The sequence below is a fragment of the Dermatophagoides pteronyssinus genome, unplaced genomic scaffold (genome assembly GCF_027571235.1).
Source record: "Dermatophagoides pteronyssinus isolate colony J.1.1.1.1 unplaced genomic scaffold, Derpt_VIB-CSIC_2022.12 sq0007, whole genome shotgun sequence".
Taxonomy (NCBI): Eukaryota; Metazoa; Arthropoda; class Arachnida; order Sarcoptiformes; family Pyroglyphidae; genus Dermatophagoides; species Dermatophagoides pteronyssinus.
In genome coordinates, this window is record NW_027461531.1 from 2,466,245 (window position 1) to 2,493,302 (window position 27,058).

General features: G+C 28.6%; 7 protein-coding genes across 7 annotated transcripts; 3 read left to right on the top strand and 4 right to left on the bottom strand.

The window, feature by feature from the left end:
• Positions 1-9,791: 9,791 nt before the first annotated feature.
• LOC113793618 (adenylyl cyclase-associated protein 2-like) lies at positions 9,792-12,208 on the bottom strand. The gene is made up of 5 exons (XM_027343670.2): positions 11,747-12,208; positions 11,444-11,670; positions 10,556-11,371; positions 10,339-10,482; positions 9,792-10,082 (listed from the first exon to the last, which is right to left on the bottom strand). Exons 1-5 carry the CDS (start codon positions 11,751-11,753, stop codon positions 10,002-10,004), a joined length of 1,275 nt encoding a protein of 424 aa, XP_027199471.1. The 5' UTR covers positions 11,754-12,208; the 3' UTR covers positions 9,792-10,001.
• A 462-nt stretch (positions 12,209-12,670) lies between these two features.
• On the top strand, positions 12,671-17,381 carry jp (junctophilin). Its single transcript, XM_075820533.1, has 3 exons — positions 12,671-13,168; positions 14,401-15,056; positions 15,121-17,381. The coding sequence occupies exons 2-3, from the start codon at positions 14,576-14,578 to the stop codon at positions 17,226-17,228; spliced, it is 2,589 nt and encodes an 862-aa protein (XP_075676648.1). The 5' UTR covers positions 12,671-13,168; positions 14,401-14,575; the 3' UTR covers positions 17,229-17,381.
• A 797-nt stretch (positions 17,382-18,178) lies between these two features.
• Positions 18,179-19,641, top strand: LOC142645157 (uncharacterized). Its single transcript, XM_075820722.1, has one exon. The coding sequence runs from the start codon at positions 18,678-18,680 to the stop codon at positions 19,611-19,613; it is 936 nt and encodes a 311-aa protein (XP_075676837.1). The 5' UTR covers positions 18,179-18,677; the 3' UTR covers positions 19,614-19,641.
• Positions 19,419-20,683, bottom strand: Gclm (Glutamate-cysteine ligase modifier subunit). Its single transcript, XM_027342392.2, has 3 exons — positions 20,542-20,683; positions 19,925-20,477; positions 19,419-19,864 (listed from the first exon to the last, which is right to left on the bottom strand). Exons 1-3 carry the CDS (start codon positions 20,635-20,637, stop codon positions 19,689-19,691), a joined length of 825 nt encoding a protein of 274 aa, XP_027198193.2. The 5' UTR covers positions 20,638-20,683; the 3' UTR covers positions 19,419-19,688.
• A 110-nt stretch (positions 20,684-20,793) lies between these two features.
• Positions 20,794-22,472, top strand: LOC113792515 (EEF1A lysine methyltransferase 2). The gene is made up of 2 exons (XM_027342412.2): positions 20,794-20,992; positions 21,051-22,472. The coding sequence occupies exons 1-2, from the start codon at positions 20,794-20,796 to the stop codon at positions 21,545-21,547; spliced, it is 696 nt and encodes a 231-aa protein (XP_027198213.2). The 3' UTR covers positions 21,548-22,472.
• Positions 21,540-22,405, bottom strand: LOC113792504 (discs large homolog 1-like protein). The gene is made up of 2 exons (XM_027342400.2): positions 22,153-22,405; positions 21,540-22,088 (listed from the first exon to the last, which is right to left on the bottom strand). Exons 1-2 carry the CDS (start codon positions 22,403-22,405, stop codon positions 21,550-21,552), a joined length of 792 nt encoding a protein of 263 aa, XP_027198201.1. The 3' UTR covers positions 21,540-21,549.
• Positions 22,473-23,436: 964 nt separating the features above from the next.
• LOC113792484 (glycerophosphocholine phosphodiesterase GPCPD1-like) lies at positions 23,437-26,740 on the bottom strand. Its single transcript, XM_027342383.2, has 9 exons — positions 25,642-26,740; positions 25,250-25,560; positions 25,007-25,187; positions 24,732-24,937; positions 24,582-24,674; positions 24,276-24,506; positions 24,068-24,198; positions 23,710-24,006; positions 23,437-23,646 (listed from the first exon to the last, which is right to left on the bottom strand). Exons 1-9 carry the CDS (start codon positions 25,799-25,801, stop codon positions 23,562-23,564), a joined length of 1,695 nt encoding a protein of 564 aa, XP_027198184.2. The 5' UTR covers positions 25,802-26,740; the 3' UTR covers positions 23,437-23,561.
• Positions 26,741-27,058: the final 318 nt, after the last annotated feature.

Sequence of the window (27,058 nt, forward strand, 5' to 3'; positions counted from 1 at the left end):
TTCTTCAACCAAAAAACAAAGATGAACCATTTCTTTTCCTGAAAAAAAACAAAGATGACACCAAAAAAAAAGACAAAACCGATAAAAATAAAATTTACATTTCGGATACTATGGCAAACAAACATAGCAAACAAAACAAAAAGTCTTACAATTTTGGGTGATATTATTTGAACAACAACAACAACAACAATCAAATAATGATCACATTTACCATTTGACAAACAAAACAAAAAGAAAAAAAAAGATCATGATCATCATCATTATTTGAATGAAAGAAATTATATCGAACAACAACAACAATGGGTGTTGAATTACGTTTTTGTCAAATTTCGTTATTAGCTTAACCATTTTGAATCAATGTTGGAACAGGAAAAAAGCCAGAAATGCAAAAAAAAACGAGAATTCACATACAAATGAATTGGAGAGAAAAAAAAATTGTCGATATTGTTTTGTTCCGCATAGGAAAATCAATGGGAAAATCACCATTTTTTTTTGAAAAAAATAATATAAAATAAAATCTATAATGATAATGTGATGCTATTTCAAACACCGTCATAATCATCATCATCATTTCGATCCAAATTGTCTGTATACAATTCCTTCTGATTATACCGTTTTGTATTCGTTTTCGTTTTTTTTTCTTTGGTTGTTGAAACAATGTTTGGCTCTATTTCGTTCTGTATGACAATAGAATTGAGCGGAATAAAATCAAAATATTTATTCACTTATTTGATGATTGTTTCGTTTCTATTTAGAATAAAAGTTCATTTGAATTTCTATTTTCTATTTTTTTTTGTGATTTTGTCGTATGCTTTTGATGATTGAACAACAATAACGATCTGAAATGAAACAAAATTGAAAACGAATCTCAAATGGATTTTCAAGACATTTCTATATCTGTCTACAGAATAGTAAAAAGATGTAAAAATGATAATCAAACAAAATCAGGATGAAAATATAAAATAACAAAACGCCCCCATTCTCATCATATGATACATCGAACTGGTAGAAAATGCAAATTTTTTTTATTTTGAAAGAAAATTTTTCCATCAAAACATTTTCATTGATTTTTTTTCCATTGCTTTCGTTCTTTTCTTTGGAATCCAAGAATTCATTCAATTTTGAAAATGACATCGAAATTTCTATAGAACAAAAAAAAATGAAACACTTTTTTTTCATTCGATTTTTTACACTTTCATTCATTTTATATGTTCTCAAATTTCAGCAATAGAAAAAACAAAAAGCAAAAGACACAACGAAGATCAGACCAAGCCGAACGAAACAATAATAATGAAAAAAAAATTCTGTCTTATGTTTTATATATGATAATAAATTACCTCTAATTAAATAATGCCACCCACTCTCATTCACCCATTTATCTGTCTATCTATCCATCTATCTATCCATCCATCTAACCAAACTAAATCAGCTTGGCAATATAATCTTTAACTGTGCAAAATACAAATTAGAACGGGTAAAAAAAAGTGGGGAACTATCATCAAAAAAGAAAAACGAAAAATTGGATGAAAATATTCTTTGAACTAAGAGAGAGTGAAAAAAGGAGACCTAAACCGATACAGTATGCAACCGAAAAGCAGCAGAAAAAAAACGACAAAAGAAAAAAATGTTTGATACACACAGAAAAATAAAGTCGTAAAATATACGGCAAAATTCATAACATTTTTGGGTTTTAACGTCATCCACAAAATGTTATGGTTTTCTTTCTTTTTTTGTATTTCTGGGCAAAATCCATGAAATATTGAGGCAAAAAACTCAAATATTTGTGGCCAAAAAATCATGAAATATTCTGGAAAAGACCTAATATTTCTTGGAAAAATCCATGAAATATTCTGGAAAAAGACTGAATATTTTTGGGCAAAAAATCATGAAATATTCTGGTTAAAAATATTTTTATTTACAAAAAAATGCGAAATAAAAGAGAAAAGAAAGATAAATTTAGCCGACTAAGGTGGCATAAAGATCATTTTTAAATTCATAAACAAAAAGTAAACAAGTTAATCAGTGAATTAAATGATAAAAAATTAAGATTATTGGCCAAGGATAGATTGAAATTCTCCGATTTGTTTGCTTTATTTTCCAGATTATCGCTCAAATCATGGCTATGTGATTTCTAATAATTTATCATGAATGGATGAATCTTCCTTGGTTGCCCTCAGTTCACCACTGATGCTTGCTTGAGTTCCATATCGCTTCCGATTTCTCGTTCGACCGTTGGAGATTTCCTTATCCAGCCACAACGCTTTCTATTGTTTTTTCCATGCTTTGAGCCGTTACACAAAATAATATTTTCTGATTCGAAAAATAGTCAAATGGCAAACGAAAAACAAAAACTTCGTTTAAAAACAAAAATGCTGGATTCGAATTATTTCAATTGTTTAATTGAATTATTAACAATGTTTCGAATGTTAGCGAATTGTTTCAAATTTCAAGTTCAATTGTTATGGCTCAATCGAACAAACATCGATTTACCAAATCTTTTCATGAATCGATCATGAATCCAATCTGATATTCAAAAGCAATTTTAGGTTATAAGTTGTTTACGAAGCCAGCGTGGACAACAGCCACTAGTTTTGGCTTCATGAACAAATTGCCACATCTGACCCCTTCATATTTTTTAACCAAATTAGATATTAGGAACTCATCTTAGACAAATGAAGGAAGATCCAATCCAATACCTTCTTCTTTAGCCCTATTGAAAAAATTTGCTTAGGAAACATCCATTTTGTCTGTATGATTATTCTGTCCGGAAGATAGGATAGGATAGGATTCCATTCTCATTGAAACGTGGTTTCAAATCAATCATTTTTTGTAGATCCAACTTCGCAAATTCATTGCAAACGCGATATGTTTGGCCGAGTGTCAAATTGTACATATTTTATTATGAAATTTTGATTAATCCAAAAATGAAAAAAATTTTCTAAGTCCAGAAATTTTTCATGAAATATTGAGGCTAACAAAAAATCCATGAAATATTGAGGCTAGCAAAAAAATCATGAAATATTGGGACAAAACAAAAAATCCATGAAATGTTTGGGCAAAACAAAAAATCCATGAAATGTTTGGGCTGAGTATAAGATTGGCCAAAAATCATGAAATATTCTGGAAAAAAATCCTAATATTTCACGATTTCAGTTTTCCATAAAATATTGAGGAAAAAAACCATAACATTTTGTGGATGACGTTAAAACCCAAAAATGTTATGGTTTTTTGGCAAAAAATCGAACTATTTTACGTTTCATTTTTCTGTGTGTAGTTTATGGTTCTTGTTTCAAATTCTACAATGTGGGTGTGCGGGTGTGTTTGTGTATATGTGAAATAAATGATTCAAGAATCGTGAAAAATGAACATTTTCTTTCATTTTTGCACTGAAAGAATGTTGAAAAAAAGAAAAGAAAAATGTGAATTTTTTTTCTTAGTCTTTTCTCTTTCTTTCCGAATGTGGAACAAAAACCAGATACATCTCTTGTTCGTATTCGTTGTTTCATATGCTGATACAGATATAAGAAGAAGAAGAAGAAAGAAAAAATGATCTCAAATATAACCAAGACCAGATCTGAAGATATGAAGATAAGAAACGAGCAAGTTATATCCATACAAGTTATTTGGAAACAAAAACAAAAAAAAATAAAAACTTTACATTCCATATCGGAATTTTTTTTGTTATACTTCAACTACGACACACACACACACACATACAACAATGAAATAGACATGTATAGATCAAGATGTCAAAAAACAAAAAAAAAATTTTTAGTTATTTTTTTTCACTAAATAAATGAATGTTTTTTTTCATGTTCAATGTGGAAAATGAATATTCTACACTTCATTTCAATGTGTGCGTGTGTGTATTTCATATGAACCAATTCTTATTCATTTATCTTAAAACTTTTTTTTTTGTTTTTCCATAGATAGAAATGATGGTAAAATAAGATAGCCATCTATCTAATATTCAAACAATCTATCTTTGTTTTAGATATATATTCGATATAGAAAGACAAGAAACCATCAGTATTGTTTTTTTTTTCAAGAAAATTTTTCAAAGATAAGATTACTTAATCATTTCAGATCGATTAATCAACCACCTCTTTTCTCTTTTTTTTTTTGTTTTTTTTGTTTCATGTGTAAAATATAAGCAGGAAACAAAAAAAAAAACATCTGAAACATGTCTGTCTTGTTGGTTGATTGGTTTGTATCGGTGTGAATGATGATCGGGGGGTGGTTGCTAACAAATCGACATTAACCAATTGAAAGCAAACAAAAATAATAGAATTTGGAAAATATATGATCAACCTTAGTTTGTTTTGTTTAATTCAATAAATTTATAATTTTGATTGATAATTAATCAATTAGGCTTGACAAAACTGTATAATTTGTTTGTGAATTTCAAATTGTTTTTTGGTTTCACCAAGTTGATTTAAATTTTAAATTCGTTTTTTTTTGGTCTGGAATAAATAACAAAGAATTTTTTTGATGAAATCAAAAAAAATTCTATAGTTCAAACAGCCTAAAGGGTTTTAAATTCTGAAAGCAATTCTGTTGATCATTTAGACAGCGTTTTATCATCACATTATCATAACTGATCACTTGATCACAATATGTATGATGTTTGTTGAATTGGGAAAAAAAAACCGAATAATATTCATTTTCAATCAATCAATTTGAAACCTGAAACAAAAAATCATCATTCTCATCTCTATCTCATATCAATGGATTCAAGAATTTTAAAGAATATCAATAAATAAATGAAAAAAATTGGAAATGAAATCCATTTTCGTCTTCTCAATATCATTCATAATTTGATATGAAAAAAAAATTTACATTATTTCTTTACATTGGAAACAATGGAGAAAAAATAGGGAAAAAATTCTTGCCTATCAAAAGCATTATCAATCATCATCGTGAATTTGTACTTTACCAAAAAACAAAAACAAAAAAACAAAATGAAAAGAATATTTTTTTTTCTCCAAAACCAAAATACAACAACTGGAACAAAATGGGAAAAAAAACAACTAAAAAAAAATCAACCCTCAAATCCTATTTCTATTTGATAACTGAATACCAAACAAACATAACAACAACAACAAAATAAACCAGCATTCTTTTACTGATTATAAAACTTAAATTCTGTGAATTTTTTCAGCCATAATGCAATGGATTCTTTCCCATTCTTTGTTTTTTCACATTCATATTTTGTTTCTTTGCAAAACAAAAAATTTACTTTCAATGAAATTTACCATGAAAAAAATGATGCGTGATGGGAAAGAAAAAATAGAATAAAATAAAAATAAATCGCAAACAAAATGTGTGAGATATTGAGAAATAAACAAAACCGAAGAAGAAAAAAAATCTGTCAAATCTTTTTTTTTCCTATCTGTCTATCTTTCTCTCTCTCACACATTCTCTACGTCCAATCAAAATTGTGTCCAATATCAGAGCGAATAAAATAGCATAGAGCTCTTGGGAGATTGAAAGTTTCAGGAACTTTCAATCCTTGTTTTTTTTCTCCTCATTCGTTCATATTGTATACATGGTTCATATGTTTTATGAAAATCATCATATTTTTATATTTGACAGGCGGCGAATCATATATGTATGTATTTTGTTCCATATTTTTTTCATGAAAAATAATATTGGGTGTGATAAATGTGATATTTGGTGGGTGAAAATAATTCTACTAATATATTTAAACAAATGAATCAAGATCATCATGATGGTGGTTTTATTTACGTTTTGATCTTGGATAACTGTTATGTTAAAAAAAATTCATTTAATGTTTTTTCTAAAATTTTGATTCAAGAATCAAATCTTTTTTATTTTTATTTTAAACCAAAGATTATTTAGCAGGAAAAATGAAGAAGAAATTGATCGATAATTTTTTTTTGGACATTGAAAAATTGTTTGAAGAACAGTAAGGCAAGAAGAAGAGAAAAAAATGAACAAAAACGATTTGCCATCCTCTAACGGTAATATGATATATTTATATTCGTATATGTATTCGATGGTTGAACAAAATCATAATCATTTCCACTTATTGTTCGGGACAAGGAAAATGTTTTTTTTTCGGTTTGTTTTTCTCGTACCACTCAAGAATTCTTATTTGGAATTCTGATCGAATCCGATTATATAATTTGTTTTTCACTTGAAAACATTCTTTGCTCTCAACTACAAACAAACAAACAAACGAGAAAAAAAATCAATAACATTGACAAATTGAAATCAAACGATATTTGACCATCAAACCTTTTTTTCTCTTCTTTTGCTCTTCGTTTCGTTTTCATTTTATTTGATGATTTTTCACTTGTTTGAATCAAATTTGATGATCAGATAATGTTTGTCATCATCATCATCATCATCATCGAAATCGATCCATTTTCGTAATTGAAATCACTGTGATTCTTTGAAATGAAAAAAAATAAAATAACTATTCATTTTCAATTTGTTCATCATCACATTCATTTGAAAATTGAATTTTTTCATTCATTCACTAACTTGAATCTTATACAAATTGAATGAACAAATCATCTACATGGGGAAAACGAAAGAGTTTTTTTTGAATGATGTTTAAGCATTGATTCAATCACTGTTTACTTGAACTAAATCAAAAACGAAAAATAAAATTGGTTGAAATTGTAAACAATCATCATGATTAAAGCTTATTATGTTTTGATATTGGATAACTTTTATTTTTTTGTTAACATGATGAACAACCTTAAGCACACAAATAGCTAAAACAGGGTGAAAGAAATCAAAATTTAGATTAAACAGAATCTGTTTTCGGTATTTTTTTCATTGTGGATTTTTTTTGGTCGGTTGAAATAAATGTAGCACAATAATCATTTACAAGCAAAAAATGATAAGGAAAAAAGATTTAAACCAACAGATTCCAACACATACATAATATCATCGGATCATCGAAGATCAATTTGTTGTTGGTGGCCAAAAAAGAAAAGCGAATCCCATAGACCTTAAAAAAATAGTGATGATGAAATGGCTATTTGTTATTCTTTCATTTGAAAAAAAGAAGAAGAATTAGTTGGAATTTTCTTATCTGTTTTCACTTTTTACAAAGGCAACAGAATTTTTTTAAATAGTGAAATTTAATCGATTCCCGACTATACGTCAAATGAAATATTTAATAAGATCTAAAGTTTATAGACAACAGACAAACTACTTATTTACTACACTTCTTAAATATTTATATAATAGACTTGGAATATTTGTTTAAACCTAATTCCTTCTGTCGTTATTTATTTCTTGTTTTTTATGTTTACAGCCCATAGATATTGATGTTGATTGAGTTTTTCTTTTTCATCATCATTCAATGCGATTTTCTCCATAACTATCTTCTTTTTCTTTATCATCCATTTTCATTGGATGTTTGCGTTTAATTTTACAGTCGACATAGCACATAATATTAATAATAAGGGACAAAATAAATAAAAAAATTGTACCAAAAGGAAAAATTAAGAAGAATAAATCATACCAAAGTCTAAATGAAAGTAAAAAAACATAAAATATATCGAAGGAATGAACATTTGATACAAGATAATTATTTTTGTTTTTGCTCTCCGTTGATAAGTTTAAAATCAAACTTTTATCAATGAATTACCATTGAATATTTCATAAACAAAAACCAGAATTTAAATAAATTAATTGAAAAATCAATTCTATAATTAATTAATTAATTATTTTATTATCGATTTTTCTTAGTTCTACATTCAAAATTTGGAAAAAAATACAAAATTCTTATTTGCCTTTGATAAATCGAATATAGTCAAACATTATATTGATCATAAGAAAAAGTAGTAAAAAAAAGAATTTGTTCCGAATAGGAAAAAAGTTTTTTTTCCTTCACATTTTTACCTCTTTCTTGTGACTTTTCCTTCATCAACACTGATTCTTACAACTTTTCTTATGTTTTGCTTGTTTTTCTGTTTGGTTGAAAGAGAGAAAAAAATCCTGATGCTAAAAGCCAAGGTAATATTGTTCATTCAATTGGAAATATCCGTAAAGTGAATGGTATATGAATAAGGATAAAATTCACTCATGCAAAAGTCAAAAAAATAACATCATCATCATCGTCGTCGCCGTCAGGAACAACAACAACAATCGAATTTTTCGAAATCCAATTTTTTTTTGGTCTCTTTAGAGACTGATAAAACTTTCTTTATACGTCCATTTTAGTCCATTTCGTTTTTTTCCTTAGTCTCGATTCCATATTGATTTCGAAAGAAAATTCTTATCCAAATTCTATTTATATAATGAGAAAAAAAAGTTTTGCAATCTTTCAAATTTACTTTTCAAGTTTTTTTTTACAGTCTAGCTTCATTTGTTAGTAAACTTTTCGGTTTTTTTTTCGCAAGATTTCTAAAACCTACGGTTCTAACATTTTTTTCACTTCATTCATCAATAATAATAATAAAATGATCATTAAGATGTAATTAACATCAAACTAAAAATATAATAACCTTTGAGGTGTTCAATTAGAATCGATGATGATGATGAACATGGTATGAAAAACCTTTGATGAACCTTTTCTTATAACATACCATAATCAAACGCCCAATCATCATCATTATTATTATGTAGACGATTGATTTTATACTATGGCCTGGACCTAATAATAAATTTGTCAAGTACATACTTCTTTTTCGTTATTTTATGTTAAGAGCTTTTTCTTCCTGTTTCTCTTACTTCAAGTGTGTTCATGTATTGTCAACATTTGATTATCATCATCATCATTGCTATTATCATTATCTGGATACTGACAACTTTTTTTTTGGATGGAGAAAATCAAACTTTTTGTTTTCGGATCCCTTATTTTAATGTCACAGACACGTGTGTTCAATGCTAATGATCCATATGATATGGAATTTTTTTTCGTTTTGTTCATATTTTTTGCCTAAAATTCTATTTAGTATGATCACGATTTTTGTTCTAATCATGCCAAAACAATCTTAACTTTAATGGAAAGTAAGCGAAAAAAAGGGTACAATTTTTGAAGAATCCTTTATAAATAAGAATAAATTGGAAAAACATTCTGATAAACAAACAAACAAAGAACAAGTAAAAGTGCAAAATGATAACAAGAAAAGAAAGAACACTTGACATGTAACAAGATGAAGATTGCCAAACAAATAAATATAAAGCGAATGAAAGAATAAGAATAAAATACAGCTACAACAACAATTGACAACATGAATAACAACAACAACAACAACGACAACTAAAACAACAAAATGTTAATTGAATTATATTTCAACCCAATTTATTCAATAAATAAATGCATAAGATTGTATAGTTTGATTATTTTTTAAGGAAACGGAACAAGAAGAAAAAAATCCATGTCTATTTCTACCAAAGTCACAATTTGTTTACCAGCCAAAAATATAACAATAATGTTGGAAAACAAAATTTTCACACGTGTAGAGGAAATCATTGTGAAAATATTTTAATCAAAACAAACTATTTCTTGAATTTTTTTATTTACCATTAGTGAATAAGGATAATCAATCAATAATAATTTATTATTATTATTATTTTCAATCAAACAACAGCAACAACAAAAATACTAATAAAAATTGATACCGACTGAACCAAACCGAACCAACTCACCAAAAAAGAAATTCCAATGAAAACAAAAAAAAATATTAAAACAAAAAACGAAAAGAAGAATGAATCTAACCGACCGAATAGTTGAATGTTATGTTTTACGATATTAATAATGAAATGAAAAAAAAACAACAACTGACCAACTCTCTCAAGATGAATGAAAACAAAACAAAAAATTTATGTTTTATTATTATTATTTTGAAAACAATTGTCTGTGTGGACGGAAATTTGTTCTTGTTTTTTTTTCATTTTATTTCAATGTTTGTTGGAACGATTCTGGATGTGAAAACATTTGTTCATATCATTATTGTTTGTTCATTTATTTTTATCATCAACAAACAAAACAAAACAAAAGTAACGAAAATCAATTAATTTTTGCTGATAGCTTCGGTATGAAAACCTTTAACATTCCATGTGGATTTTAATTGCTCGGGTATCGGATGTTCGACCTAGACAAGAAAAAAGAGAAAAGAGATGAAAAAAAATTAATAATAATTGAAATAAAAAACAAAAAACAAACAAACAGAGAATCACAGTAATATAACATTAATTATGATCGACGATCGACAGACATGGTGAAAAAAAAAAGAAAGGAAGGAGAAAATTAATATTAATTATCAATGATATCGATCAATAATTTTTTCTTATTGCTGTTTTCATTGTTTGTTTTACACAATTTTTTTTTGTTTTGTTTTGAAAACTTACATAATCTCCATTCGGTGCCGGAACCGAAACATTAATTGATGAACTTTTTGAGCTAATTATTTCAACATTTAATGATTGTTTTCCAAGATATAATTCAACACCATCGGTAAAATCGATTGTTATTGTTGGTACACTTTCCATTGCCTGTTATTAATTCAGTGATGAATAAATAAAAAAAAATTTTCTAAAATCTTTAGTAATATTTGATGATTATTACCTGAGCTTTAATCCGTTGACAATTGATAAATTCGACAACTGAAACGATACTATCAAAAACGATACCAAATTTTTTACATTTATCCACTGTGATTGAATTTACTTTTCCTTTAACAGTTAATACACAATCTTCACATTGATAAACATTGACAGATTGTTGTAAATAAGTATCATCCAATAATAAATCTTGTCGTCCTTTAAAATTTTCAACCATCCATTTTTTACCTTCTAGACATAGTTTTTCAGGTTGTTGTGTAACTCCTTTTGTTTGCTGTGAAATAGATAGATTTTTCGTTTCCGTTACTATATTTGTTGGTCTTAAAGATGGATTTTTATGCGTCATTTGATCGGCAGTTACTTTTCGTAATCCTTTTGTTATATCTTCACCTTTATTGATGGATGCAAACAATGCAGCACGTGCATCATCCATAGCTTGATCGGCACTGCTTTTACCGCCACCAGGACCCAAATCTAATCCAACGGGAAGTGGTGGCGGTGGTGGAGGTGGTGGGGCTTGTGATGATATTGCTGACAATGACCAAACTAAACCAGTTGTATGATGTTGCCGAATATATTTTTGTAATTCTGTCAAGAAACTGATCCATGCTTTAGCCCATTCAATATGATGGATCATAACTGGGTTATCTTTGAATGCAACCAATACTTTGTTTGTATAAAATTGAGCGGAATCACACATTTCTTTCACATATGGTGCTGGTGTTGGAGCAACGGTTACCCAACCAATAGCAGCTATGCCTTCGGCAACGGCAGCCAAATGATTGAAATGTTCATGTTTTCGATTTCGTTCTTTAATTTCCTGAAATTCATGAATTTTTTCATCAAAAAAAAGGAAAAAAATATAGTTTCATCAAATTTGTCAAATATTTGCCTGAATCTGTGTGATTAATTGTGAAATCGGCTGCAACAATTGCATCAATTGTGCATCATTTGATGGTTTAGCCATTTGTGATGCCATTTCAATGAATTTTCGTTGTTCTTTAAATGCTTCCATAGTTAATCGAGCCTGTTCTTGTACTAGTCCACCAATTTGGCCACTGAACTGTATGAATGGTTGCAAATGGTTTGCTACTAGATCTTCGAATGCATTCAATGAAGCTACATCAATCCATCAATAAATTCAGAAAAGAAATTTTAGAAAAAAACATCATAAAATCCAAATTCAGATTCTTACCTGCCATTTTTTTGTCCCTTTAGTATTCAATAATATAAAACAGGTCGAATTATTCTATTGACGAATATAACGATATTTTGACTAATGATGTTGGCATCGAAAAAAACAACATCAAATTGTCACTCGTAACAAAAAAAAACCACCAATATTCTTACTAAATGATATTAGCAAATAACGATGTTCGTAGTAGTAACGTATATACATAAAAGCATCCACACCCACACAGACACACAGTACATTCGACATCAAAATAATCAAGCATAAATTACAACCATCTCGTGTAATATATCAAAACATTGACTGACATCACAAATCTATTTCGTCGTACATTCTGTTTGGATTCACTTTCACCGTAACCGATTATATAAATAGAAATTCTTTTCGAACTGTTTTTGAACAACCGACATGAAATTTCAATGCGTGTTTTTTTTCGCTTTCGATTAGATCAATTCAAGTTTGTTGTTTGTTATAATTGGGTGAAAGTTGTAAATTAATTTCATTTTGTTCGGTTTTACTTATCCAACTTCTCATTGGCAAATTCTGTCATCTGATATAAAGCAATAAAAATAGAGAATAACTGAAATTAAGTTTTTTTTTTGAACAACGGGAACTATTTTATTCTGATTTTTAATGACACTATTACGCCATCTTTTGACGGAATATTTTAACATTGAAATTTTGATTTTTTTAATTTTGATTTCGGTTTAATTTGTAACGAATGATGATGTTTTTATTTATGATCAATTTATCGATTGATTTGTTGATTGATTGATTAATTGATTGAATATTGTTTTTAATATTATCACAGTACTTGTCAAATACTTGACAAGAAAAAAAAGAAACATTTTATTCATTTCGAAAATCAAAATTCATTAAATCCGACCGACTAAACATTTCAAAACGTCTCCTTCGTAAAGAAGAGAAAAAAATTCTTTCCTTAATTCTTTCTTTCTAGAATTCCATCAACAACAAAAAATGAACGTCTGTTTTTGCATTCTACACTTGACTTTGATCAATTACATCAACCACAACCACTACCACGAAAGAAATGAAATAATGATCATCATCTGATGGTGGTGATCACAATCATTCCGGCTATTAATCCAAATTCAAAGTTTGTCTGTGGTGAAGGTATATATCATCATTTTTTTCCAGTATCATTCGAAAATTTCTGTATTAATTTTTGTAAATGTGTTTTCAAAACTAATCTAAATTAGAACCTTTAAACTTCGATAATTATGTTTTGAATTGATCCATATCAAATCAAGATCAACAATGATTGGGATCAAATATTTCTTGCAAACAACATTCATCAATTTTGAAAATAAATTTTTTTTCAATCCAAACAAAAATTCCAAAAACAAACAAATTTTATTCAGATAAAAAACAAATCAATAAAAAAAAATCATTATTAAAATAACTGTAAGTTTAATCAAATAAAATTTTCAATATTTATTCTTATCTATGTATACAATCATTGCAATGTTAATCCTTTATTTTTTCAAAATATCAATTTCTACATTCACAAAACAGAAGTGAAAGACAGAGAGAACAGAAATATAAAAATACCGAAATTCTTTTCATTCATTCTCTAATTTCAAATGTGCAAATGTGTAAATTTGTTTTATTTTTCTTTTCTTCACCATCCATTCTTTCATCTCTTCATCCAATGATGGTAATATTTAGACGAAACATTTATATTCTTAATAATTCTATTAATGATAATAGCTTACGATGAAGTTGGTAGTGTTGGTGGTGGATTATAAATTAGCAAATAAAATGAAAAGAAGAATCAGATTTTTTTTTTTTGGAAGCAATGTGATCTTTTATTCTATGCTAAACTAAACTAAATTCAATTGAGAAAGACAAGCAACAGCTGGTTTAAGTTTGGTTGCTTTAAATGATGTTTTTTTCCTTTTCCCCCATACATTCTACTAGACTATCATCCATATGAATATTCTGTTTGTGTCGGTTTTTTAGAGCAAACACACACACACACAGACAAAAAAGAAATTTTCAAGTGTATAGTTTTTTCTTAATAAACTTGTCTTTGTTGTATTTGTATGTGTATTGTACACAAGAAATAGATAAATTCCTTTCAATTTTGCCTTCAAAAATGATATTTTTAGCCATATTAATATATATATTTTGTATATAATAAGTATAATATTCAATTAGAAAACAAAAATCCAATGCAAAATGATTCTTATTCTTTTTACCATCACTCAATGTTGTTAGTAGTGGTAATGATCATCGAATGCCATTGATGGTTTGTGTGTGTGTTTTTTGAAACACAAAAAAAAATTTCAAGAGAAAATAAATTCCTCATTCTTTGTGTATTGTTGAATTCTTTCATGTCTTTTTCCCCATTTGAAAGTAAATCTAATTATTCTATAGAATATAATTTTTGATGATATTATCATCATCATCGTCTTCGAAGTTTTGTTTCTATTTTTTTTCCTTTCTCTCTTCCTCTTTTTCACTTTTTCTCGTTCAATGCTTTTTTCTGTTGATTATTTGTGGTTAGAAAAATTTGATTTTTTTTTGCAATTCGGCCATTAAAATTCATTCGATTGGGTTGTTTTCTTTTCATTTCCAATCATTAATCATTGAATGTTTTTTTTGTTTTGTTTTTTTTTGTTTTATTTTGATAGAATGATTATTTATAACTCGAATGATGATGAAAAAATATTGAAAATACTTGCAACGTAGCAGAAAAAAATTCTTCATCAGCTATTCAATCAATTTACAATCCAATTTTGATAAGCCGGAAAAAAAAATTTATTCAAAAAATAATAATAATAATAATAATAATAATAATCAAATCGAATGGCACAGAATTATGTTCTACCACAATCAACAACACCCACAATGAATAATACAGCCGGTCAACAAAATCTAACAACAGGACAAACAGTAATTGGTGGTGGCCGTTTTGATTTTGATGATGGCGGTACTTATTGTGGTGGTTGGCATGATGGTAAAGCACATGGACATGGTATTTGTACCGGACCAAAAGGACAAGGAGAATATTCTGGTTCATGGCATTATGGTTTTGAAGTATCCGGTATTTATAAATGGCCTTCTGGTGCAACATATGAAGGACAATGGCAAAATGGTAAACGTCATGGTCTCGGTGTTGAATATCGTGGTAAATGGGTATATAAAGGTGAATGGACGCAAGGATATAAAGGACGTTATGGTATACGGGCAAGTCTTTTAAGTAATGCACGTTATGAAGGAACTTGGGCCAATGGATTACAGGATGGTTATGGTTCAGAAACATATGCAGATGGCGGCACATATCAAGGTATGTATGCAGTACAAATTTACTAATCTAAATAGATTTTTGTTTCATTTTTTTCGTTAATTAGGCCAATGGTTACGTGGTATGAGACATGGATATGGTATACGTACATCCGCACAATATGGCCATTCCAGTATAACTAAAATGGCTAATCAACAAGGCCCGAATAAAAGTTCTTCATTACAGTCATTGGATACAGAAGGTGAAGATCCAAACATGCAACATGGTGAACGTAGAGATGCTTGTCGTGGTGGTTTCATTCTTGTGGCAAAAGTATCAGCTGCACAACAACAACAACTTCGATCAAAACGACGAAATTCTTTAACGGAAAAAGCTACATCAAATACATCATTAACCGGTGGTTTTCTTAAAGGTCTTCGACTACGAAAACAACGTTCAACCGGTGATCTAGATCTTGCCCGTAATCAAAAATCAATGACACCATCATTGAGAAGTTCACGTGAAGAATCCGAAACACGTTCGACAGGATCAAAAGATTTACAGGCATCACAAGGAGATATGGGATCGAATGCAAGTTTTCTATCGCAGGATGGTGAAATTTCTGATCCGACCACTGTGGAAATTTATCATGGTGAATGGAAAAATGATAAACGTTCTGGATTCGGTGTGTGCGAACGCAGTGATGGTCTCCGCTATGAAGGTGAATGGTATAATAATAAAAAATATGGTTATGGTGTTACAACATTCCCCGATGGACAACGTGAAGAAGGCAAATATAAGAATAATGTACTCATAACAAATATTCGAAAAAAACATCTTTTCATGATGCGTAGTAATAAATTACGTGAACGCATCGAATCGGCTGTCGCTGAAGCACATCGTGCCCAACAGATTGCTCTTCAAAAATCTGATATTGCCGCATCACGAACCTCAACAGCACGATCAAAACGTGAACAAGCCGATTATGCTGCTAGTTCAGCACAAAATGATTCCCAAATGGCAATTATCATCGCTAAACAATATGGTGGTGCTGATCTAGCAGGGCAAGGTTCGATTGCGCCGCTTCGTAGACGATTATCGGATTTTTCACATGTTCGTCGTATGCGTGAAGGACAGCCACAACAAGGAGCGACAGGACCGAATATGTTTGATCAACAGCAGCAACAACAGCAATCTGATAGTGGTCAATTTTTAAATCCGAAAGAACCTTTCGGTGGACGAAGAGGATCATTTCGCACCCAATTGCTCAACAATAATTCGAATGTTAATCATCCGCAACATCAACAAGGATATGGTTATCATCCTTCACATAATCAACAACAACAAAGTTTTGGTTATCCAAACAATCCAAATAATGTACAAGCAAATCGTTTCCCATATCCACAACATTCATCGACCGGTAATAAAGATCAAAAAGATGTTTTTCAATCACAAGCATTTAGTGATCGTTTCGATCATTATCAACGTAATGATCAATCACCCGATACATCATTATCGGCACGTTATCTATCCGGTTCACGTACACAACTAACAGCTACACCATCAATTACGCCAACATTTAATAATTCAACAACGACCGGATATTCAACACCAACACCATCGCCATCGCCAACATTTTTTCGACCACCATCACCATCATTTCATCCTCATCATCAACAACAACAAATTCCTAATCCTAATCAACAATCGAATATGATTGCATCAAAACCGCCATTATCATTCAATTCAAATATACAATCTATTCCACCATTAAAGCCAAGAAATCGACCCCCATTTATTGATGTAAATAGTACAAATATTAACTATAGCATTGATAAAAGTCATAATAATAATGATAATAATAATACGGATGTTGGTGTGCGACATTTACGTACAGCATCGTTGTATAGACCAGGCACACAATTACAACAACAACAGCAATCAAATTCATCCGGTTCAAGTGGTTTTAAACGAAAACCATCATTACAGCCAAATGCATCAAAACATTTTAATAAACCATTAATGTCACGTGAAGAGGCATCAATATTATCACATCAGCAACGTGAACAACGTCGTATTGAACAAGAATATCGTGAACGTTTATCACAAAATCCATTATTATATCTATGGTCACCTAGTGTTATAAATTGGTTGAACAGGCAAAAATTGGTTATTCTTGTATTCTTAATCAATGTATCGATAGCTTATCTATTCATACGAATGATTGTTTCGTAAAAAAATGATGAATTTTTTTAAAATTACTTCCTCGTTTTATGGAGAATCTAATTCTAAAAACAAAAACAAAAAAAAATAATTAATTTGTAAATCTATTCCTTTCCATTTTAAATACGTCCCCGATTATTGTTTGTGAGAAAAAAAAATTTAACTTTTTAAATAAATAAATAAATAAAACTAAGATAAATATTAACACCTAGAAAACAAAAAAAACGAAAATAATAAAATTTGATGATATCCAGGATGAATGAACATACAATTAATTATAATGATAAAAAATGTTCAAAATTGTCCAAGGTCAACGAAATAATCATCATCGTTGGATCACATTATTCTCATCATCATCATCATCATAATGATGAATGTTTTTTTTGTTGAAAACTTTTGTTCTTGATTGCGTGTGTGATCAATCCGATAATTTTCATTAAATAAACGACGACGACAACAACAACAAATAAAATAATGTCAACTGTGATTATTATCTGCTGCTGTAATTATGTTTCTTATCAAATCATTAAAAATTCATTCTCTATTTGGGAATCGATTGAAAAATTTCTTGTTTCAGGAACAAATTGTTGTTGTATCGAAATTTGAAAACTATACAAAGAAAATTTTCAATTCAAAATTTTATTTGTGGTTTTTACGAATTCCAAACAAAAAAAAGAAAACGAAAATTAATTATCACTTGCGGTTTTTGACCATTTCTATATACTTAAAAAATTTGATAGTTTGCGTGCCGATAATTGGCCCGAAAAAGTAAAAGTCATTTGCTTCTGTGAATTGTTACATAGCAATGAAAAAAACTATATAAATATTCACAGGTGTCATCAAAAAAATTTTAACCGCTTTAGTATTTCGTTGAAATCTCAAAGAGAAAGAAAAATTATTTTAAATTAGTGAGTTTTTTTTTGTCTGTGTGTGCATACATGATTTGTCAACATTATTATATTGGCCATCATCATCATGAGATGATAATAATGATGATCACAAACATAATAAAATTGTTGTTAATAAAATGATGTTTAGCATCGGACAGTAGTCGTTGTTGCTTTGATCTAAGTTTCATTTCATCTCCAAAATGATGAAGAAATGAAAACAAACGTTTTTTTTCGTGTAACACATTTTGGATCACCTATTTTTTTCCAAGTAAACAAAAACAAAAGAACAATTCAATCAAATTAACATTAACAAATTTTTTTATTTGAGCAACAAAAAAATAATCATTAAAAAACAGAAGAGAAAACAATTCCAAATGATGATAAAATGAGAAAAATAATAGAAGCAGTAATGATGATGTTTTAATAATTTCGATGGAATCTTTGGTTTTAAAAAAATTCAAAGTCAAGATCATATTTATTTTAGACACTGTATTCGATGGACATTGAAAATCATTATTTTTTTCAATATTTCATAATGTTTGATTTCCTTGTCCTGTTTTAGTTGGTGATAATGATGATGATTGTGAAACAATATAATAATAATTATATGATTTTTTTATTAAAATTTTTTAAACAATTTTTCAAATCTATCAATATTTACATTGTTATTATTGTGTACATATCATTTTCATATTGTTCATTACACAATAACAATGAATTATTTGCATTCAAAATGAATATTTCATATGATGATGAAAATATTCGTCCATTCAATGCTGGTCATGATATTGATGGTCAAAATCTATTTATCTGTCGTACGCATAAATTTGGTCAAATTATTCCGGGTAAATATTCACATACTATTGGTAAATGTTCGATAGCATATGATAAAAAAGAATGGCAATTCAATCAATTTGAATTATTAATCGAAGATGTTCATACAAAATATGAATGGATTAAATTGAAAAAACCTGTCATTGAATTGCCTGAAAATGTTCTATACGCTGGACGACAAATAGAACAATTTGTTTCAACTAATCAACTTTTTAAACAAAATTATGAATTTTTAAATGTTTTAACACCAAAAAAATATAATCAATCCAAACGAAAACGACAAAGACGACATCGTCGTGATATATTTGATAAGCATCAACAATGGAGTCGCAATTGGCGTGGTCGTGTTACCAAAATTCCAAATTATCAAATACGGCGCGTTCGTCAAAATGAATTTATCGAAATTCCATTAACGATGGGAAATTGTTCAATAAACGATAATCATCATCGTGATGAAAAAAGAACTAAACAACAGAAATTATGTTTGAAAAATGAAAAAAGAAAACTAAATTATTTTATTGCTAAATGTTCACTTCGTACGGGTGATAGAATCAGCGAACAAATTGGAAAAATTTGGTGGAAAAATTCTAACCAAGAATGGATAGCATCATTTCCGTTTGGTGGTCATGAAATATATTGTCTTGATTATTCAGTGTTGACATTAAAAAATTAAAATAATAAAAATGTTTTTAGATTAACAACATTAAAGCATTTGTTTTCTCCTTTCCTATTATTATGCAATATTCAATTAAACAAGCAAACTAAGCATATATCCTTTGGTCAAAACGACACCTTGTCCTGGCAACACGAATGTATAACGGGCAATCCATTTACGTTTGAGTGTTTGGTTATCGGTCAACAATGAACAGGAGACATCTTTTGTTTTAAATAATTTTTGTAAACTTTCGATTGGAATAAAATTATCTACGAAAAAAGATATAAAATATTATACAAACCAACAATTATGATTAAATTAAAACTTACCAACAGGATCATTATGTGTAAGCAATTGTATTGAATTTTCTTTGGCAAAGGCGGACAAATCGGCAGGAATATCACAACAAGTATTTAGATTAATCTGTGTTGATGATGGTTTTATCCGTTTAGCCCATCCATAAAGATCAGATAATTGAGTAAAATTTAAATCACTTGTACCTAGTTGACGGATTTTTTCATTCAAAACAAATGTTTCATAAAAGGTCCAAAAAGATTCCAACTCTGTTAGCACCTGATCCATATCATCAGTTTGAACGGATAGAATTAGGTTATCGATTTGATTTAGATTCAATAATTTAACCAAAGCATTGATTGATTCAGATGCCAATTGTTGTTTATATTCATCTGAGTGCTCAGCATCCGCATATAAGAATAATTTTACCGTTAATTTCAATTTACTACGATCATGATTTTCAAATGAATTATTTCCTTCTCCATTCAGTCGTAAGCATTTCACATCCTTTCCGTTCAATTCGATTGTATCCCATTTTGCCATACGGTTTGAATATGAATCCAATACACTTGCGATACCTTCTAGAACCTAGAAAATGATTAAGATGGATCAGAAAATAAAAACCTTTCCCATAAACCAATGATTCTTTTACCTCAACATTGACATCATTCAATCCTTTTCGTTGGATAATTCCAAACTTGAATATATTGCCCGTATCGATGATTATTGTTTTCGGTTCTGAAGACATGATTTAAAATTACTAAATTTAATTTGTCTCTTTTTTCCAAAATTTTTTGGAAAATCGGCCAAATGATGATTGTTGATGAACAATTCATAAACACCGTATTTGTAGTTAAACCACACGTGCTTTTTTCTGATGATAATTTTTTTTAATGATAACTAAATGTTTAAAAAAATGGCAACGAAAGATAACGAGGAATTTATCACCGAATCTGAACTTGGTACCAAACAATATTGGGATCAATTTTATGATGAGGAATTGACTAATTTCATCGATTTTGGTTATTCGGGTGAAACATGGTTTGGTACACGGAATACACGCAAAATTATCGATTGGGTTAGCGAAAATCACGCAAAAAATGGTATCGACTCAATGAACTTTTATTTCAAATTTATCAACTACATTTCTAATTCACTCAGATGCTATCTGTGATATTGGCTGTGGTAATGGCTTCGTATTAGCTCAATTGGCTCAACGAAATTTCTCCAATTTATACGGATTAGATTATTCCGAAAAAGCTATTGAATTTTGTCAAAAACAACATAATCGATCAAACATTCATTTTAAAGTAGTAAATATCTTAGATGATAGCTTTCAAACTGATCAGAAATTCGATGCTATCATCGATAAAGGTACATATGATGCGATTTGTTTGATGCCAAATACAGATATTCATGAAAATCGAAAGAAATATCTGAAATTCTTATGTGATAATCTCAAGAATGAGGGCCATTTTATTATAATTACATGTAATTTTACAAAAGAAGAAATCTTTGCTTTTTTATCAATTTCAAACAATGTTTACAACATAAACAATTTTCATTTTACACATGAATTCGATACACCCACTTTATCATTTGGTGGTCATATTGGTAAACAGATTACTGGACTAATATTTAGGAAAAAAATTCAATAAAATCAATCCCAATTTATTGTTTTTCTTATGGTGAATACAGACAATGCTGGACTATTTCGTATAACATCAAGTGCCCATTTATATGGTACACATTCAAGATTTGTATTATTAATGGCTACGATTTCATCACCAATATTTATCCGTCCACTGCGATGAACTGGACCATCTGGAATAATATTATTCACATAGATACCAGGATCACCTTCTCTGGTTTCATTATCTAGACCACCAACTAAGCTGAAACCGAATCCATTGATATTTCGAATCAATTCAACTTTGATACAATCATTATATCCTTTTACAACTTGTTGCCTATCAAATAGTAATTCTTCTTCAAAACTTGTTTGTCGATTACTACCGATTAATAAGGCATCATCTTCATTTGCTTCTTCAATTTGTTCATAAATCTCCGATGAATCAATGAATTTTCTTCTTTTTAAATGAAAATGCATATATTGACCGGCACATAAAATTATATTCACCGCTTCTTTATGTGTAACATTTTCTAATGATTCGCCATTCACTTTGACAATCACATCGCCTATGTTTATGAATTAAAATGAATTCATTTTTTAAAAATTTGAACTTGAACAAATATATTTTACCTAATTGTATGCGGCCATCACGTGCAACGGCACCGGCTTCTAATATACGTGAAATATAAATATCATGAAAACCAGCATGATTAGGTGAATCAATACCACCACGAATACTTATGCCAAGACCACGTTCACTTAGGTCCAGATATATATCCATGTATTGCCATTCATAATTTGTACTTTGTATCATCATTTCTTTAGCTGATTTAGTTTGTGATCGATGATATGGTAATAGTGACGAATTTGTAGTGTTACCCATTAATATTGATGATTTTATTCATTGATTATTATTGAATTCAATATATTTTAATTCATTTTGATTTGTATGATATATCGTTTAAAGTAGCTGTATTCATCATCATAATCGACGACGCCATCATTACTATTTAGTACATCTCTTACATTGATATTTTTTTATTTATTTATTAATACATGATTTACTTAACTGTAGCCACCGATCATCATCATCACTATAGTTGACTATATTGTTACCGTAACTAAAGTTACAATGATGATCTTGATCTGAAACAAGATGTATGTATTGCAATTGTTTTGGTTGTTGTTGTTGGTGCTGCTGCTGTTGTTTATCGTATTGGTTCAAATGATAATAATGATTAGGCGTCATTTTACTGTTAAATATAAAAATTAGTATCTGAGTGTGTCATGTGGTTTTAGTTGTTGCTTAGAAAAATTAATTCCTTTATCATTTTCATCAAAATCCAATTCATTAATAATACACACACACCTTAATGGAAATTTTTTTTGATTTTGATCAAGTATACCAAAGATTATTATAATAATAAAAGCCGAATAATATTATCAATTTGGTTCAACATCAATCACTTAAACATCGTATGTCTTCTGTATACTTATAGTTTATTTTAACAACATCATCATTATATACCGACTTTAACCAGATCTCTGTGTTGGATTATGGAAGAGAAAGAGATAAAGTGAGAGAGATAGAGATGGAAACAAAAAAATGTTGAGTTCAATCACTATCTTCATTTATTTATCTATTGATTATTTTTCGAGGATCATTTAGTTAAAATGGTGTCACCAAGATAGTTTTTGTTTGTTATGGAGTTTTGTTTTTTAAATGATACATTAATTTTTTTCGTCCTGTGTATGTCTGTGCATGATTGAAGAGAAAATTGGCTAATTATTTTCTTTGTTTGAAAAATTGATAAATAATCATTGACGGAAAATCATTCAACCATATTCGAATGAAAATTTAGACAACAAATCACAACAACACTTCAATCAACGGATTGATTCATGTTTGATTAATTCAATTAAAAATCATAGTTTATTTTTTCAATTAGATAATATTAAAATTGAAGTATTTGAATAAAAACAATTTGAAAAACACTATATTATGGTGTACAATCAATTTTATAGAAACAATTTTTTTTTCAATTAATATTCAACGATACTGGTGGTGACATTGTACAACTGGGATTTTCATGACTTTCCGGTTTGGAAATCAATAAATCGATTCTATAGGCAAAATAAAACAAAATTCTGAATTAATCGAAAAACTCATCGATGAACAAAACTTACTTATCATATATAGCTCCATCGATTCCTTCTTTCTTAAGTTTTTTAATCAGTTCACGATCATTAAGATCATCACCCCAACAGAAAAGTACCAATGATTTAGATTTTACAAAACGTATTAATGTTGAATTTTTGATAATATCTTCGGCGTGTACAGCAACACCATACAAATCCATACATAATGCTAGATAAGCTGCCATTTCAATAGAATGATTCAATGGATTATGATATTTTGTCCATTTAGTAGTCAAGCCCTGAGTGAGAAACAATATTGGATAGCGATCTTGTTTCAACTTTACCCTTTGAATTTTGAAAAATAAATTGAGATGAATTAATAATAAAAAAATGTTTGAAAGCTTACATTGAACATATTTCCGGATGAAAGGATGATATGATAATTTTTCGATCTTCAGCATAAAGAAATAAATCCTGTAAGATTAAATCAACATACTCATTTAGGTCATGTGATTTTTCCGCTTCCCAATCGCCATTCTATTTTTTTTATCAAAAGTAAATTGGAATTCATTAATTGAAAAAATGAATAAAATTCAATCAAAATCTAATTTTACAATTTTTTTCTGTGGATATTTTATTTCCACATTGAAGCCACAATTAGCTTCAACTGATTTCAACACTGTTTGAAGACTTGCAAATGGAAGGCCATGTGGACTGTTAATATCACCATCAAAATCATAACATTCTTTTCCATGTCGTTGTAATGGTCGTAACTTTAGTTTTTGTAACTGTTCATAGGTTAAATCTTTGATGTTCATCTGAAAATTTTCGGCCATTTGATCTTTCTATCATGTTGAAAACATTTTATATAACTAATTATAATGATTGTTTTTTGTGCTTTATTTAAATTAAAAACTTGCCTGTTGAATAACAATATTCACATTGAAATCATGATAAATGATTGGTATTTTATCTTTTGACAATTGTACATCTAATTCGACCATATCAGCACCCTTTCAGTAAAAATTGCCAAAATCAATTTCCTATTAAATGATTTTCAAAATAATTACCTTTTTGAATGCATAATTAAACGAATCGATTGTGTTCTCCAAAACCTTCTCGCAACTATCGATACGACGAGCACACCCAGCCCCTCGATGACCAATATCAAAACCAGTCTTTTTCAATTGCCAGCTTTTAATGTTTCGTATCTTTGATTTCCATTTAATCGGTTCGATTGCCATTCCATTGTACGGTTTTGTAATGAAATATTCGGCTTCGAAATTTCGAATAAAATTTCAAATTGCAAAACGGAAGATGATTGTGAATTGATGAACAAATATACCTTTGAAGTGAGCAATAATTTTGCCCATTTTCGATGTGATCGGAACGGTAAACATTCCACTACTTTCACTGGCATTCACCGGATAGATATAACCAAAAGCAATTTTATTATAATCATCATGGCCATCACCATTGTTATTATCGTTCATTTCGACTTTTTGGAATAAATCAACTCGTATACCCTATTTAATTGCAATTCATTATCAATAAAAAAAAATTTATCATCAAAATTCAAACAACTTACAATATTGCCAGTCAAAGGAATTTTACAACGTACAATAATAAATTCATTCGTTTGAATTAAACGTCCAAAGAGATTTTGATTTTTGAATTTATATTCCGAATCATTCATGGCAGCCACATCAAATGGATATTGATCCATACAATGATCCAAATCATCATCATGTGCCGTATCCAGAGTTTCATCAATCGAATCCATTTCAAAGCTATTGAATTTACAATAGATTTTTGTCTGTGAAAATCGTTTTGATATTATATTTATCGAATTGTATAACATAATATGTAATGCCATTTGTCCTTCCGATAATGATGTGTCTGTTTGAAAAATTAGAAAAAAAATTAATTATTTTAAATCAATGAAAAAACTTGACTAAATATTTTGGGTCAAAAACATACAACATGAATCATTCGAAATGGTACTAGTATTTGATGAAATGGATGAACACGATGATGATAATGCATTATTAATGGATGCAAAAGAATCATCAGGTGATGTTTGAAATGGAATTGGTGATTTAGATGATGATGATGTTGATGAATTCATTGTTGAAGACATTTTTTTCGAAACAAATATGAACAATTTGAATTGATTGATCTGAACAAAAATTTATGTAATTTGAAATGGGTAAAATGGATAATATAAACAGACATATAAATATCAAATCATCCGATTTTTTTTGGAGATAAATGTTGTCAAAAAAATTAGAATTGATCAAATTTTTTTTCGTACTATTTCTGTGTAAACAAAAACATTAATATTTTTTTGTACATTATCATTCGAAATTTGGGAGAAAAAACAAATCAAAACAACAATTCAGTAAACAAACTATTACTTGATGTTTTTTGTTTCAAATGAATAAAAATATTAACATTATCGTTTGTTGATTTTTTTTATCGATATGTGTACAATTTTATCAAATAAAATAATAAAATTCAAAAAAACAATTCCGGAGAAAATGCTAATATAATTATTTGTTATATTTCGAAACAAACAAACGAAAAAAAAATTCAATTGTTGTTTGAACAAAAATGTTAATAATAGGAAAAATTACAACAAATTAAAAAAAAGAAGGAAAAGAAAATTAAAGAAATCAAAATAAAAACATTTGAATTTTACTATTCGTTCAACATTATCATTTCATTTCTTATCATTTTGTAGAATACATTTACATTTGTAACAAAATTGCCAAAATAATGATATTTGCTGCAATAATGACAAATATTGTCGAACATAATCAATTTGATGATTGTACATTGTGTGATATAAAATGTTTGATTACAGAAAAAAAATCATGTAAATAATAATAATAATAATCAGAAGAAAAAAAACAAAATCTAATTAACGATGAGTTTGTTAATTATTTTGATTGATGATACGCATATAAAAAAAAGAGATTATGAACTAAATCGAATCGAATTCTAATGAATCGAACACACTATATTATCAGGTAAATAGCAACGCACTCTGCAAATCTAAATAACAAAAAAACAACAACAAAAACAAAAACAATTTTGTCTGAGTTCTCCTAAAATAGTTGTTCACATTGATCATACATAGTCATACAGATAGAGTTGAATTGAATAGAGAGAATATATATAGCGTATATTCTCTCATGATGATAATAGCCACAAAAAAAAGAAAGAAAAAAAATACATATACATCAAATATATACGTCGCCAAATATATAAATGTTTCTATATTGAATTTATATATAGATCATGTCAAGCAATATTGGTTGAATTTTCGTATCTTATCTATCGATTTGTTCATTTGGAAAATTAAGACGAATTTTAAACATCATTTCTATTTGAA